This window comes from Ammospiza nelsoni, chromosome Z (genome assembly GCF_027579445.1).
Source record: "Ammospiza nelsoni isolate bAmmNel1 chromosome Z, bAmmNel1.pri, whole genome shotgun sequence".
NCBI classification, from domain to species: Eukaryota; Metazoa; Chordata; class Aves; order Passeriformes; family Passerellidae; genus Ammospiza; species Ammospiza nelsoni.
In genome coordinates, this window is record NC_080669.1 from 64,132,583 (window position 1) to 64,147,137 (window position 14,555).

Genomic DNA, 14,555 nt, shown 5'->3' on the forward strand with positions numbered 1-14,555 from the left:
CATGAGCACACTGACAAACAAATCACCAAAGATAAAATACCAACACATTTGTTATGTCTGAACTCAGCTACATAGCCATCAACCAGTCTCTTTGTATAGCCATACAATTATAGCACTGGACAATATCAGAAAGATGCACATAAGGTAAATGTGTGGCCTTTTTCCCAAAACAAAGGAACAGAGCTAAGCATCTATTTCACAGAAATCTAGGACCCTGACTTTCAAGTTGTTTTTAAATATTCCTTGGTCTACAGCTGTATTTTTTTTAATGTCCTCTTTTTCTCCTACACAGCAAATGAATTCACAACAAAAGCTGTTTATAATATCCTTTTTATTTTTCAGCCAGAAATACAAATTAATTTCATATTTCAATAAACAATAGTGTTTATTCCTTAAATAAACCCACCATCTCTTTGGCATTTGACCGTTTTCTGTTTTTCAAACTAAAGACTAATAGGAAGACTTTACTTTCAAGATCAATCTTAAATGCATTAAATTTACACCAGTGCAGTTAACTTTGAAAAATACACATTTTTTGTATTTTTGAAAATACAAAAAATACAAAAATTTTTTGTATTTTCTAATAAAACTATAAAAGATAACCAAACTACAAAATGCTCACTAGTGGGCTACCTTCATTTAAACTGTAGAGCAACAGCATCAGAACTCTTCATTTCCCAGAGCACATGCACTAACCAGTGCTTTCTAGTAATTCTGAGTGATAAACAAACAAGCAAAAAAAATCTTGAACCTATCAGAAAAAACTGATCAAATAATTTATGCTTCAAAGCAATATGAAATTATTTTTAACTTCTGCAGAGGTCATCAGGAAAAAAATCAAGTTATGTACTGCTTCAGTACAAGACTGTATCTAAAAAATACAGTATGAAAACTTCCACTTTTAAACTAAAGTAAAATAAAAAATAATTAAACAAAACGTTTCAAACACATCTAGAAATACAGCTGTCAAAACTGCATTTGATGTCATATTTGAATAAAAACTTATTAACAAACGTAACCAGTGCATTATTCTGCTGTAAAATTCAAGATCATCTCTTTAACACTGACAAGAAATATTTCACTTTCACTCTTGTCAAGAAAAAAATCTGCCCTCCAGAGCTTGTGTTCAGTGCTTCAAGTAAACAAAATTTCCAAAGCTATGCTGAAGTTGATACCTTCTGCTACTACAGATGAAATGAAAATCACAAATTAAAATCAAAAACATTACCAACATACCAGTACAGACATTCCATTTTCTGTCTCTAGACAATGTAAAAACAAAATCTAACAAAAAAAAAACCCCAAGAACCAAACAAACAAAAAAATCACTCTATTTCTTGAAAGATTTGCTTTAAATAACTCAAAGATTTATCCTGAACATGTTCTATAGAATAAAAAGGACAAAGCAATTACTTCAATGCAGAAACTAAAAAATCAGTTTTGATAGGATTCAAGTAGCAAACATTTCTTTTATGAATAAATCTCACCCACATCACTAGTACAAGCGCAGTCTCAAAATGTATGAATTGGATTGTTTAAATAGCAAGTGGTTCATCCAGTCAAGCTCACATTCTTGTCCATGCTGCAAGAAAACCACATATATTTTACTACAGAAACAAAAAGTAAACAAAAAAAAACCTCCTTGGGTAATAATCCAAGAGCAGTTTCTAATATCAAGCCAAAATTAGAAACAACCAAGCAGACACCACAAATTTTTCAGTGCTGAATTACTGTAAACACTAGATGTAGCAGTACAGAAAAAACAATTCCAAAAACCAAAAGCTTTTTTTTTTTGTTAAAATGTGTCCAAAGAAATATCCACTAGTTGCAGTCAAATCTGCATCAGAAGCTGCTGGATCAGGAAAAATTTCACTCTCCAAGTATTTGCAGAAAACTTCATTGCCAAGACTGTATTCCTGGTAACACTGAGCTGATAAAACCACCTACAATGTGGACAGTCATGTACTCACTTCAACAGTGGATTTCTGCAGCAAGAGACAAAAGATCAGAAATAATTTCTAAATTTGAGATGATAGCTCATGTGCTATTCCTTGAAAACATACGATCCCCTCTAAGAGTAAGGTGTTGGAGCTGGTATTGTAACACTTCTGTGTCAGCAGGTTCCTTAATGCTCATTTTGTCTAAATTGAGGTAGTCTAGGGATTTTGAATGAGCCCTTTTACCTTTCAAAAGGCAGAGTGGCAGGGGACCATGAAGTGCTTTGTAAGGTTCATATGGTAAAGCTTTATTGTATTTATCCCCAGAGCTGGGCATCCGTCTCCTCCTCCTTCCATTTACTGCTGGGATCTCATAGGGCTGGAAGTACTTACTTCTGGTTTTGTACAAACGTGAGGAACGTGGAAGTCCTGAATCAAGATGTCTGGAGCCCAAGTTAGGACCAGATTCTCCTTTGTTCTCTTCACTTCCAATATACTTATGGGCTAATTTTAGCAGTTCCTTTCCAGTTGTGAAGCCAACCAGGTAGTTAGAATCCATGTGAAGGATCTGATATCCTGCAACTGTCCGCCTCAATGGTGAGCAGGGGGTGCTGGAACAGCGTGGCTTTTCTGCTTCTGTCCTGGCTGCAGAACTCACCTCTGCAAGAGGCACAGAGAGGGTGGAGAGGGTAGTTCTGGACTCTCCAGTCACATCAACTTCCATTTTAAACACAAAGCTTTGCTCCTAAAAATAAAACAGAGCTTGATCAGAAAATGCAATACAAGGGGCTGAGAGAAGACCACAGAAAAGGAATTTTTTATCACCCAGAAGTCATAACCAGTACTTCCCTATTCAGCCTGGTCTTAGCTCTGCACGATGTCATGTAACAGACCTATCAATGACATCTGTCTTTCAAAATTATCTTGGGTGGGTTTTTTAATAAAAGATACATAAAGATACTGATTATTCTAAATAGCTAAAAACATATTAATACTATCATACACAAAAATGGAACATCTTTCTGGATAATTTCTTCAGCCTTTTAGTGCATTTGATTCTTTGTAGTCCCTCACCTCTTGGAGCATCTACATCCATTAGCAGGTCCAGAGCACCTTCCCCAGTCTTTACTTTGTAATTTGTCTACTGTCAATATTATCAAACAAAGCTTTCAAAAAACACGCCTAAAAAGTATGAGCTCATTCAGATATGACCATGGATCACACCTGATCTGAGTGTACCTGATCTGATGCTTTCATCTTCCTCATGTGCAGACAGCTTGCTTTAAATTCACAGTGGCATCCTAGCCATTCCACACCTGTCTGATTACATCATCAGCAGTCTTCACATACTTCCCAAGGAAACTGACCTATCATCTTACTCACAATTAATCAAACACACACTCTTTTATTCTAATAGGATGCTAATGTATTTCTAACAAAGTATACTGTATTTAATGAATATAGCATTAGATTCTTATAAGCATCTTAAGAATAAACAATATTTATGTGTTATTTCCTGTTTCTCTTGGAAACATTTTACCCTTCCCTCACTACTATTCCAAACACATTATTTGGTGCCTTTACAAACAAAAGCGCTCACTGCAAGTTATCATCACCTCTAACATGAAAAGATATGGTCACCATCCAGCAAGTATACACCAGCAGATGCTGGAACAACAGAAAGCCTCCCTTTCATTTCAATTGTCAGCATCATCTGAACCATTTCACTCACACAGCTACTTCACAAAACAGGTCACATTTGTGACCTGCTTTCTTCATTTCCTGCAAATCCATGCTTTCTTCATTGTCAGATGCATCTTTGCTCTAAAGGTCAGCTACTGTACTCAATATAATTCACCAAAAAAATCAGCATAACTATGTCACATTTAAAGGCAATAAAGGAAGGAAAGTTAGCATCCAAGTGTTAAGCTGAACAAATACTAAAATTCATTATATGTGATCATAAACTACATCCAAAAGCTCAATAATATTTCACAAATAAGGCTGACTTAAAACACGCTTCCAGGAGTTTGCAAACTTTTGAATCTACTACTTGATGCCATTTTCAGGCTTGGAACGTGACAGGCCAAGTAGCAACGATGCAACAAACAAGGAAATACTTTATTCCATGGTCTGTAATTAAGACACCCCCCAAAATCCCATTAAGACCGATCTCCATTAATTTGTTTTAAAGTAGAGAGAGAGCTGTGCGCAATTATCACTTGGCAAAAGAAAATACTAGTCTTATGCATAAAAATATAACATTACCTTGTATCTGTGAAGGGACTGGGAAGGAGTAGTTCAAATAATGTTCTGTCAGAGTGGAAATCTGTTTCAAAACCTCTTGGGGGGTTGGAATATGTGGTAGGGGGTGGGTGAGCCCTTGCTCTGGTGAGGTGGTGTGTAGATTTTCATGTTTCTCTTTGCTGATTTATGACCGGAGATATCTCAGGGACATCACTTGTAAGTTTTCTGTGCTGTCTAGGTGGCCTGGAAAGGCCCAGGGATAGCCTTGAAGAGCCCGGCGCTTCAAAGGACGAGAAGAGGCTCCAGATCTTGTCTCGGTCTCGGTGTTTATTAATTGTTTATCTAAAAGATTTTCTTTCAGCCCGACAGAGGTCTGCACAGCAAGTGAGCCATGGGCACACTCCGCAAGCCCCCGGGCGGTCACTTATCTTTATACCCGAAGTTACGTGTACAATATTTATCATTTTTCCCCAATACCTTCTACCCTTATTAACCAGTGCACTTTTAGTAATAACCAATCCCAAAGTGCCAACATCACCACAGAAGATGGAGGCCAAGAAGAAGAAGAAGAAGGACAGGACACGTCCCAATTCCTCCATCTTACTTCTTTAGACCCTCCTGTACCAAAATCCTAAACCCTGTGTTTTACACTCTAATTAACTTATCCCTTCACAATTCACCCAGTGAAACCTTCCCAGTCCTCATACAGGTGTCGTCTCCTGTGTTGGATCAAAGCCCTGCCACCAGATACTTCTGGCAACATTCCAGGACTCCCGAGCCCCCCAAGGGTGGTCTCGGCCTCTCTGCACCTCCATCCTGAGGTGCTGAGATCCCACATCTCCCCCTTCTGTTTGCACCAGGAAGACCTCTTTTGTTATCCGATTCATAGCGTGTTTTAAACATGCAAATATGCATGGGACGACAAGTATGAGAACTAGGAGAACTATTAAAACATAGAACCCTACTCTTAAAATTCCTCTCCAAATGGGAGAGATGTCAAAGAACTCTACCCTTAAAATTCCTCTCCAAATGGGAGAGATGTCAAAGAATTCTACCATACATTTTGTTTTGGCTGACTAATAGGTAAATTACCCCCATTGCTTATTGCAATGAATGAAAGAACTATGCACATAAGCATCATGAAACTCATGGCTTCACTTTTGTGTGACATCATTGTTTTGCTTTTCATTCAGGACCTTAACAGAGAATTCCCCCAAAGTCCTTAGTTTCTTTTTATTTCTCTTCCGAGTCGTTCTGTGCAGTCTGAGTCTCGACTCCTGTCTGAGTACTCGTCTCTTTGTTTCTTGGATCTTTGTTTCTCGGATCCGCGTTTTCATGTTCTCGCACTCGAAATGGTTTCACGTGTCGTGCCGACACCCACGTCAGACCTCGATCTGTGGAGATACAAGCGAAAGCCTTGCCCCCCACTAGGTGGCGCTGTCACCGGCCTCCCCAGCTCGGATGACAGCATGAGCTCGACTGCCCCTCGTCCTGTCGACTGCCGTGTTCGTGATCTCATTTGAGACTGTGTCTGCCTGGCTTTTAATTCAGCTGAAAATGGAGCTTGAACACCAGAACGTCTCCCTTGAAGGGAAGGGACTGGGACTCCGAGGGTTACAACCAGAAGCACCAAGTTTGAAGAGGGTGTGGGGCCCCTGGGACATAGGATCCCGAACACGGCCCCTCCTCGCCCGAGACGTCACAGGGGATCGGGCCCGCCCCCGCCCGCGCTCTACTCTCTGCGCATGGGTGCTCTCCGAGCCGCTCCCTGTCTCTCCCGAGCTGACGTCACTCTCTCCCCCTTGTTCCACCTCCGAGGTCTCCTCCCCTCGGTCTGTCCCTGACTCTGTCTCCTCCCCCTCTGACGGTGTGTCCCTGGCCCCTCCCACCGGTGTGTGCAGCCCGCCCCCCGCCCGCACCCGGGCCCGCCCCACAATTCGAGCCGACTTTGCCCCCGGGTTCTTGCGAGTTTTGCCCGCCGTGCGCGTCTCTGCTACCCTGCCAGCCGGAGCAGCCGCCACCCCCGGTTCTGCGCTGACAAAAGCCGCACTGGAATTCGTGTCTCCCTTTATCTCTTCACCCACGCTCCCCGCTTGCTCCGCCGCTGCCGCGCCGTGCCCCCCGCGAGGAAGCGCCCCCCCCGATCCCTTCTTTCCCCCCTGCACCCCCCCCTTCCGATCCTGACTCCCCTGTACTCTCCGGAGTTTCAGGATGCTTTAGGAGCTTTCTGGGGTTTCTGGGTTTTGGGACCGGGGGCTTTAATATTATTTCATGCTCTCTTTTCTCAAGAGCCCTTTCCCCCTGGCTTCTTGAGGCCAGAGCTAATTTTTTCTTGGAGCATTGCTCCCCTCCTCCTTCCGAGGGTGCCACAACTTTTCGTTGCTCTTCCAGTTTTTTGACTGCTCCGATATGCCTTCTAGCATTACCCTTGCCGGCGAGAGCAGCTTTAACACAGTCTCATCTTTTTTTGTTGCTAAGAAATATAAGTGCCTATTGATTTCCTGCCAAAACCCCATTTCGAATAGCAGGCATGTTTCGGCAAATGGGTAGTTAAGCCTTGCCCACAACAATAGCTGTTTTAATTCTTTCTTTGGGATCCCTTCTGTATATGCTTGAGCCACGCCTTGTAAGGCGGACAAAATTTCCCGTTGTTTTTTTTTTTTTTTGGGACAGTGTGCCCCCCGTGTTCTTATTTTTTGACCTTCTCACCGAATCTGTCATCAGAGCTGTCCGAAGGCTCCCTGTCTCTGGCCAGCAGGTCACAGGAGAAGGATCCAGAGGCGCCTTCCGGTTCCGATCCGGACTGCTCTGCTACGAACTGTCTTCGGCAGAAGCTGAGAGATGTAATTCTCAGTGACTGCTGTTTTTTGCAGACTCTTCTGGCCGTTTTTTTTTTCTTCTTTCTTCTTTTCCTTTTTTCTTCAGGCTTCTCTCCTCAGGAGCTGTCAGTGCTCTCCTGGGAACTCGTCCTAGATCGAAGCTGCCCTCTCGGCTCTTCAGCTCTTCAGCTCTTCAGCTCTTCAGGGCTGATCCCCCCCCAAAAGGGTTGGTGGGGAGTGCCCACGCAGCAAACGCCACTTGTAGATTTTCATGTTTCTCTTTGCTGATTTATGACCGGAGATATCTCAGGGACATCACTTGTAAGTTTTCTGTGCTGTCTAGGTGGCCTGGAAAGGCCCAGGGATAGCCTTGAAGAGCCCGGCGCTTCAAAGGACGAGGAGAGGCTCCAGATCTTGTCTCGGTCTCGGTGTTTATTAATTGTTTATCTAAAAGATTTTCTTTCAGCCCGACAGAGGTCTGCACAGCAAGTGAGCCATGGGCACACTCCGCAAGCCCCCGGGCGGTCACTTATCTTTATACCCGAAGTTACGTGTACAATATTTATCATTTTTCCCCAATACCTTCTACCCTTATTAACCAGTGCACTTTTAGTAATAACCAATCCCAAAGTGCCAACATCACCACAGAAGATGGAGGCCAAGAAGAAGAAGAAGAACAGGACATGCCCCAATTCCTCCATCTTACTTCTTTAGACCCTCCTGTACCAAAATCCTAAACCCTGTGTTTTACACTCTAATTATCCCTTCACAATTCACCCAGTGAATTAACTTATTAACTTATCCCTTCACAATTCACCCAGTGAAACCTTCCCAGTCCTCATACAGATGTCGTCTCCTGTGTAGGATCAAAGTCCAGCCACCAGACACTTCTGGCAACATTCCAGGACTCCCGAGCCCCCCAAGGGTGGTCTCGGCCTCTCTGCACCTCCGTCCTGAGGTGCTGAGATCCCACAGTGGTGCCCTGGCCCAGACCCACAGTGTCTGTCACTAATGGCACAATGGAGGCAGCCCCCCTGTTTTGCCTAACCCAGCCCCCGAAATGGCTGAGCAACTGAAAGACCCACCTGGTAGGAAGGGTTTTTAAGAAGACTAACCATGACGCAAGCATGTTGCTCTCTAACTCTACCTCCATCTTGGAGCTTTACACCACTGGAACCCTGAAGGTAGTAATGTCTCTTTTTCTACATCTTTCCCCCTTTTGCCTTCTAACTTTCTTTTTACAGAAGGCAATGACAAATGGGTTTAAACATTTTCTGTGTTCAGTGGGCTATTTCTGTGTTGTGGTGTTTCATGTTGTACTGAATCCTCTGAGAAAGTTCCTCATGTTCTATAATTCACTAGTAAAGTTTGTGATTTTTTAGCTCTTGAAGACATCTGGTTGGCATTTTTCCTTTGCACCTACCCAGACCAAAAGAATCTTGGTTTAACCCTGAATTTAAGTGACTAGGGTCTGACTTTCCTATCTCTCCTTCCCTGCTTAGTCCCCAATTAACCTGCTGCTCCCTATGCTAATAAATTAGGAGTAAACAAAATGCCCACAGTTCTGATAAAGAGGATTTTATTTACCATTAACAGACTTATATTATGGAGAGACTATTTTAATGTTCCTTTAGTCTTAAATGGTCTCTTTTCATTCTCAGTTGTGGTATACAGAGGATTCTTCATTACCAGTTTTGTGTACTGTAACTTTTGCAGATATACTTCATCCAATGACCTGTTAAGCATTCTGGGGTTGGACTAGATGGTCTCCTGTAGTAGATAGGGTCAGGTGTTTGGAAGATCTCGCGATGTCACGGAAAGCAGTAGGATTCCTCTCCCCCTAACACCTAGTGATAAGGGATCACCCAAGAATGTAGACCCCCCTAACATTAGTAACGTTCAACTCCTTATTAACCAATTACAGTAAGGTAAGACCCCTGACGTAGAGAAAAACCTTCCCGAGTATAAAACCCGACGAGATGAGACAATAAAGGCCTTTGAACCATCCACCACGTTGGTGCCTGCGTGTGTTCTTGGCCCGAGCGACCCTGGAGACTTTGGGTGGCCGTGCCATTTCCTCAGAACCAGGTCGCCTTGCCTTGCATCAGAAGGCAACAACTGGTGCCGAAACTCTGGGAGCCGATCAGCGCCCGGGGAACGGGGATTCGCCTGGGGAGAGGACGGCAGCTGCACAGCTGGTCTAGTGCAGCGGAGGGGACGCCCTCGAATCATGGAAGCAATTGCAAAGGTTGTGAGTGAGGTGCATGCACAATGGGGAATTGAATGTAAGCTTAAAGATATGAATCTCGCATTGCCGAGATTGATTAAGCTGGGGGCTATAGAAAGTCCCGTGGATATTTTACACCCGGAGGTGTGGGATAATTGTACGAAAACCCTGGCCGAGGATACCATGTGTTCAGGCTCGGGGAAAGCCCTAAAATCGTGGGGCAGAGTCGTCCGGGCTCTGCAAAAAGCTCGACAAGAGCAAGAAACCTGGAAAGCTGCGAGAAGTTGTTTAATAGCCATTCCGCAGTTGGGGGTGGGAGCTACGACACAGACCACCCCGGAAAGTCATCAGATTGGAGACGGGCATGTGCAGGGGCTAGGCGCATCCCACCTCCCCTCAAGCCCGAGCCCAAAACCCCCCGGGAGGCCCCCCAACCCCCCCACGGAGCCCGCCAGATCCCAGCGCCCCCTCGGAGCCTCTCGGCAAAACCGCGGCTCCTCTACCCGTCCCCGCCCCGCCGATTGCCGACCCGACGCAGGAGGCAGAGCAACGGGCGCAGTGTTTTTGGGGGGGGCTGGCGGAGGAGGCGCGGGAAGCAGCGGGACGGTCAGAAACCGCCTGGATCGATAAAATCTCTCCGCCGCCGTATGGGCTCGAAAATGGCGACCAACCGCGTGGTCAGGGCGGAAGAGAAGAGGGGGAAAAGGGCAGAAATACAGTCAGTCTGCTTAACATTGCATGCGCAGGAGAGCAGGGAGAGGGGGGCGGTGGAGTGTAACACCAATCAGAGCGCTCTATTCAAATTAAGCCCATATAAGGCAAGGACCTCCCCCAGCAGGGGGAGGGAACGGTCCGCCCCCCGCACGAGGGGGCAGGGTCGGAGCCTGGGAAAAAGGCAGAGCATTCTGGAAGTGCTCGGTCTTTCGACTTCCGACTCTGACTCAGACTCGAGCCGGGACGAGTCTGAGAGGGAGTCGGGGAGCTCCGATTCGGATTCTAGCCTTAACAGAAGAAGAGCAGCAGCATATAAGGTCTCTAGTTGCAGCGCTCCCGCATGGGTGAAGGGGTCATCAGAGAAAGACTGGACCCCGCTTACAGACTGGCGAAAAATAAAGATAGCCTGCGCCGAGTACACCCCTTCAGCCAAGCTAGTGTTCCCAGTCCGTGTGGGGGGGGCAGGCAAAAACCAAAGAAGGACCTGTTCTCCAGTGAATCCAAAAGAGGTACAAGCAATTATTAAAGCAATTGCAGACAAGAGAATTAATTCTGCCATGGTTACCACACTTATTGACAGCGTTTTTGGGGGGGATGACATGCTTCCCTTTGACATCAAGTAGACGTGCAGAATGATTTTTGATAGGGCAGGAATGATTATTTTTAAACAAGAGTGGGAGGATCAATGCACAAAGGAGCTAGCCCAGATAACAGGGGCTGACCATCCACTGCACGGGTCCAGCATACAAAGGCTGATGGGCAGAGACCCCACTATGATCACCCCCCAGGCCCAGGCTGAGAACTTACGGGCCCATGAGGTTATGACAACCACCCATGCTGCCCGGGAAGCCATCCGTGCTACTGCCAAAGTAGTAGACAAACCCTTACCATGGTCAACTATAAAACAGAGTGAAAGTGACAGCTTCACTCAGTTTGTGGACAGGCTTCAGGCAGCATTAGACTCCTCCTCATTACCCTCAGAGGCTAAGGGTCCCGTGCTGGCAGACTGCCTACGCCAGCAATGCAACTCAGACACCAAGGACATTCTAAGATCACTGCCACCTGGGTCTAATACAGCAGACATGATCAGACACGTTGCAAAGGAGGAACACCTTGCTCCCATCCAAGCAGCAGTCCACACTGCAATAACCAGTGTGATGGCGTGCCTTAAGTGTGGCCAGGCAGGCCACTTGGCAGTAAACTGCCCCCAACCAAGGCGTCTATCAGCAGCTGCTCCACCACGCCAAGGGGGATTTAGGGGACCGTGCTAGGCATGTGCGAATTATTAGGCTCCAACCATCGGCACCCCGAGCGGTCGGACCCAACAAAGTGATTAAAAGCGTGCTGAAAGGGAGAAACGCGACCCACCCCAAAGCCTTGCCCACAAGGGTCGCTGATATCCCGACCGGCCACGCGGAAGCCTTTCAGATAGGCCGTTCAGCCGAGTCAGACTCAGACCCAATCCTTCGTATGTTAGAAGCTACCTTCCTATCCCTGAACGAATCTAACCCTAACCTAACCGAATCCTGCTGGCTTTGTTATGATGTCGAACCTCCCTTTTACGAAGCAGTCGCTTTAAACACTCCCTTCAGTTACTCCACAGCAGAGGCACCCAACCAATGTAGATGGGACACCCCCCGTAAAGGAATCACCCTGAGTCAAGTCACAGGCCAGGGCAGATGCTTTAGCAATGCAACCCTAGCTAGGTGGAAAGGCAACGTCTGCACCGCAGTTGTCAAACCCAACAGGAAAAACAATAAGTGGGTAGTCCCATCCACATCTGGGATGTGGGTTTGCCAGCGATCTGGAGTGAGTCCCTGTGTGTTCCTTGCCAAATTCGATGACTCTAACTGTGGGATCTCAGCACCTCAGGACTGAGGTGCAGAGGGACCAAGACCACCCTTGGGGGGCTCGGGAGTCCTGGAATGTTGCCAGAAGTGTCTGGTGGCTGGACTTTGATCCTACACAGGAGACGACACCTGTATGAGGATAGGAGGATTTCACTGGGTAAATGGTGAAGGGAGAAGTTAATTAGAGTGTAAGACACAGGGTTTAGGATTTCTGTACAGGGGAGTCTAAAGAAGTAAGATGGAGGAATTGGGGCGTGTCCTCTTCTTCTTCTTCTTCTTCTTGGCCTCCATCTTCTGTGGTGATGTTGGCACTTCGGGATTGGTTATTACTAAAAGTGCACTGGTTAATAAGGGTAAAAGGTATTGGGGAAAAATGATAAATATTGTATACGTAACTTTGAGTACAAAGATAGGTGACCGCCCCGGGGGCTCGCAGTGTGCTCATGGCTGGCTGCTGTGCAGACCTCTGTCGGGCCAAGAGAAAATCTTTTAGATAAACAATTAATAAACACCGAGACCGAGAAAAGATCTGGAGCCTCTTCTCGTCCTTTGAAGCGTGGGTTGTCCAAGGCCACCCTGGGCCTTTCCAGGTCACCTAAACAGCTGAGAAACCGACAAGTGGCGTTCGCTGCGTGGGCTACTCCCCACCAACCCTTTCGGTGGGGGATCAGCCCTGAAGAGCTGAAGAGCTAAAGAGCCAAGAGGTCAGCTCCAATCTAGGACGAGTTCCCAGGAGAGCACTGATAGCTCCTGAGGAGAGAAGCCTGAAGAAAAAAAGAGAAAAAAACGGCCAGAAGAGTCTGCAAAAAACATCAGTCACTGAAAACTACATCTCTCAGCTTCTGCCGAGGAAAGTTCGTAGCAGAGCAGCCTGGACTGGAACCAGAAGGCGCCTCTGGATTCCTTCTCCTGTGACCTGCTGGGCGGAGATCGGGAGCCTTCGGACAGCTCTGACGACAAATTCGGTGAGAAGGTCAAAAATAAGAACGGGGGGGCACACTCTCCCAGGAACAGCGGGAAATTTTTTCCGCCTTACAAGGCGTGGCTCAATCATACACGGAAGGGATCCCAAAGAAAGAATTAAAACAGTTATTGTTGTGGGCAAGGCTCAATTATCCACTTGCAGAAACATGCCTGCTATTCGAAGTGGGGTTTTGGCAAGAAATTAATAGACATTTATATCTCTTAGCAACGAAAAAAGATGAGACGGCGTTAAAGCTGCTCTCGCCAGCTAGAATTATGCTAGAAGGCATTTCGGTGCAGTCGAAAAGACTGGCAGAGCAACGAAAAGTTGCGGCACCCTCTGAAGGAGGGGGGGAGCAAAGCTCCAGGAAAAAATTAGCTCTGGCCTCAAGAAGCCAGGGGGAAAGGGCTCTCGAGGAAAGAGAGCATGAAATAATATTAAAAGCTCCGGTCCCAAAACCCAGAAACCCCAGGAAACTCTTAAAGCGTCCTGAAACCCCGGAGAGTACAGGGGAGTCAGGATTGGAAGGGGGGATGCAGGGGGGAGAGAAGGGATCGGGGGGAGCGCTTCCTCGTGGCGGGCACGGCGGTGCGGCGGCAGAGCAGGGCGGCCAGGCTGCGGCAGTGCAGGCGGGAGGCGCAAGTGAAGAGATAATGGGAGACACGAGTTCCGGTGCGGCTTTAGTCAGTGCAGCGCCGGGGGTGGCCGCCGCCCCGGCCGGCAGGGTAGCAGAGACGCGTGCGGCGGGCAAAACTTGCAAAAACCCGGGGGGGGGGGTCACAAACCAGCGCAGGAGCGGGAAACACGGGCGGCGAATTGGGGGAAACTGCGCAGCCCCAAAGGGCCACCGTAGTGAGACGCAGGAGGCGCGCAGTGGTGACGTCAGACCCGGTGCGAAGGTCGGCCCGAATAGCGGAACGGGCCCGAGTGCCGGCGGGGGGCGGACTGTACACGCCGTGGGAGGAATGGACACAGCGTCAGAGGAGGAGGAGACAGAGTCAGGGACAGACCGAGGGGAGGAGACTTCGGAGGTGGAACAAGGGGGAGAGAGTGACGTCAGCTCGGGAGAGACAGGGAGCAGCTCGGAGAGCACGCATGCGCAGAGAGCAGAGCGCGGGCGGGGGCGGGTCAGATCCCCTGTGACGTCTCGGGCGAGGAGGGGCTGTGTTCGGGATTCTAAGTCCCGGGGCTCCACGCCTTCTTCAGACTTGGTACCTCTAGTTGAAACCCTCAAGGTCCAAGGCTCGTCCCTTCAAGGGAGACGTTCTGGTGTTCAAGCTCCATTTTCAGCCTAATTTAAAGCCAAGCAAACACGGTCTCAAATGAGATCGCCGACACGGCAGTCGACCGGAAGAGGAAACGGGGCAGTCGAGCTCATTCCGTCATCTGAGCTGGGGAGGCCGGTGACAGCGCCACCTAGTGGGAGGAGGACAGAAGTGCACGACATGCCGGACCGGTTCGGTGGAGCCACAACGCCATCTCGTGGTGAGACTGCAACAATGCAGCAATTTTTCCCAACATTATACAAAAAGAAAAGCACTTTAAAGAAGACAATGTTAACACAACAAAGGGATTATCCATCGACTTCGGGATTTCATGAAGATGATGAAAACTCAGATGAAGCACAGCTACAAGGAGAAGATGTCATAAGGATCACAGCATCGGAAGGTGTTCCGACATGGATGCTGTCAGCAGCAGAAGCAGCAAAAAGCTTCTTGCATTCAGTTGACACAGCAAAAAAGAAATATCAACAGGATCCTCGAGTTTCCTTTTCGGATTTAGGAGTGAGGCCAAAAA

At 47.1% G+C, this 14,555-nt stretch overlaps 1 protein-coding gene across 2 annotated transcripts in view; it reads right to left on the reverse strand.

Moving 5' to 3' along the window:
• Positions 1 to 401: 401 nt before the first annotated feature.
• The window catches only part of MACIR (macrophage immunometabolism regulator), a 28,802-nt gene continuing 14,648 nt past the window's right edge, over positions 402 to 14,555 (reverse strand). For both annotated transcript variants that reach the window (XM_059492618.1, XM_059492619.1), the window contains one exon: positions 402 to 2,682. In XM_059492618.1, coding sequence (XP_059348601.1) covers positions 2,038 to 2,682 — 645 coding nt within the window. In that variant the 3' untranslated portion in view covers positions 402 to 2,037. The remainder of the gene's footprint in view (positions 2,683 to 14,555) is intronic.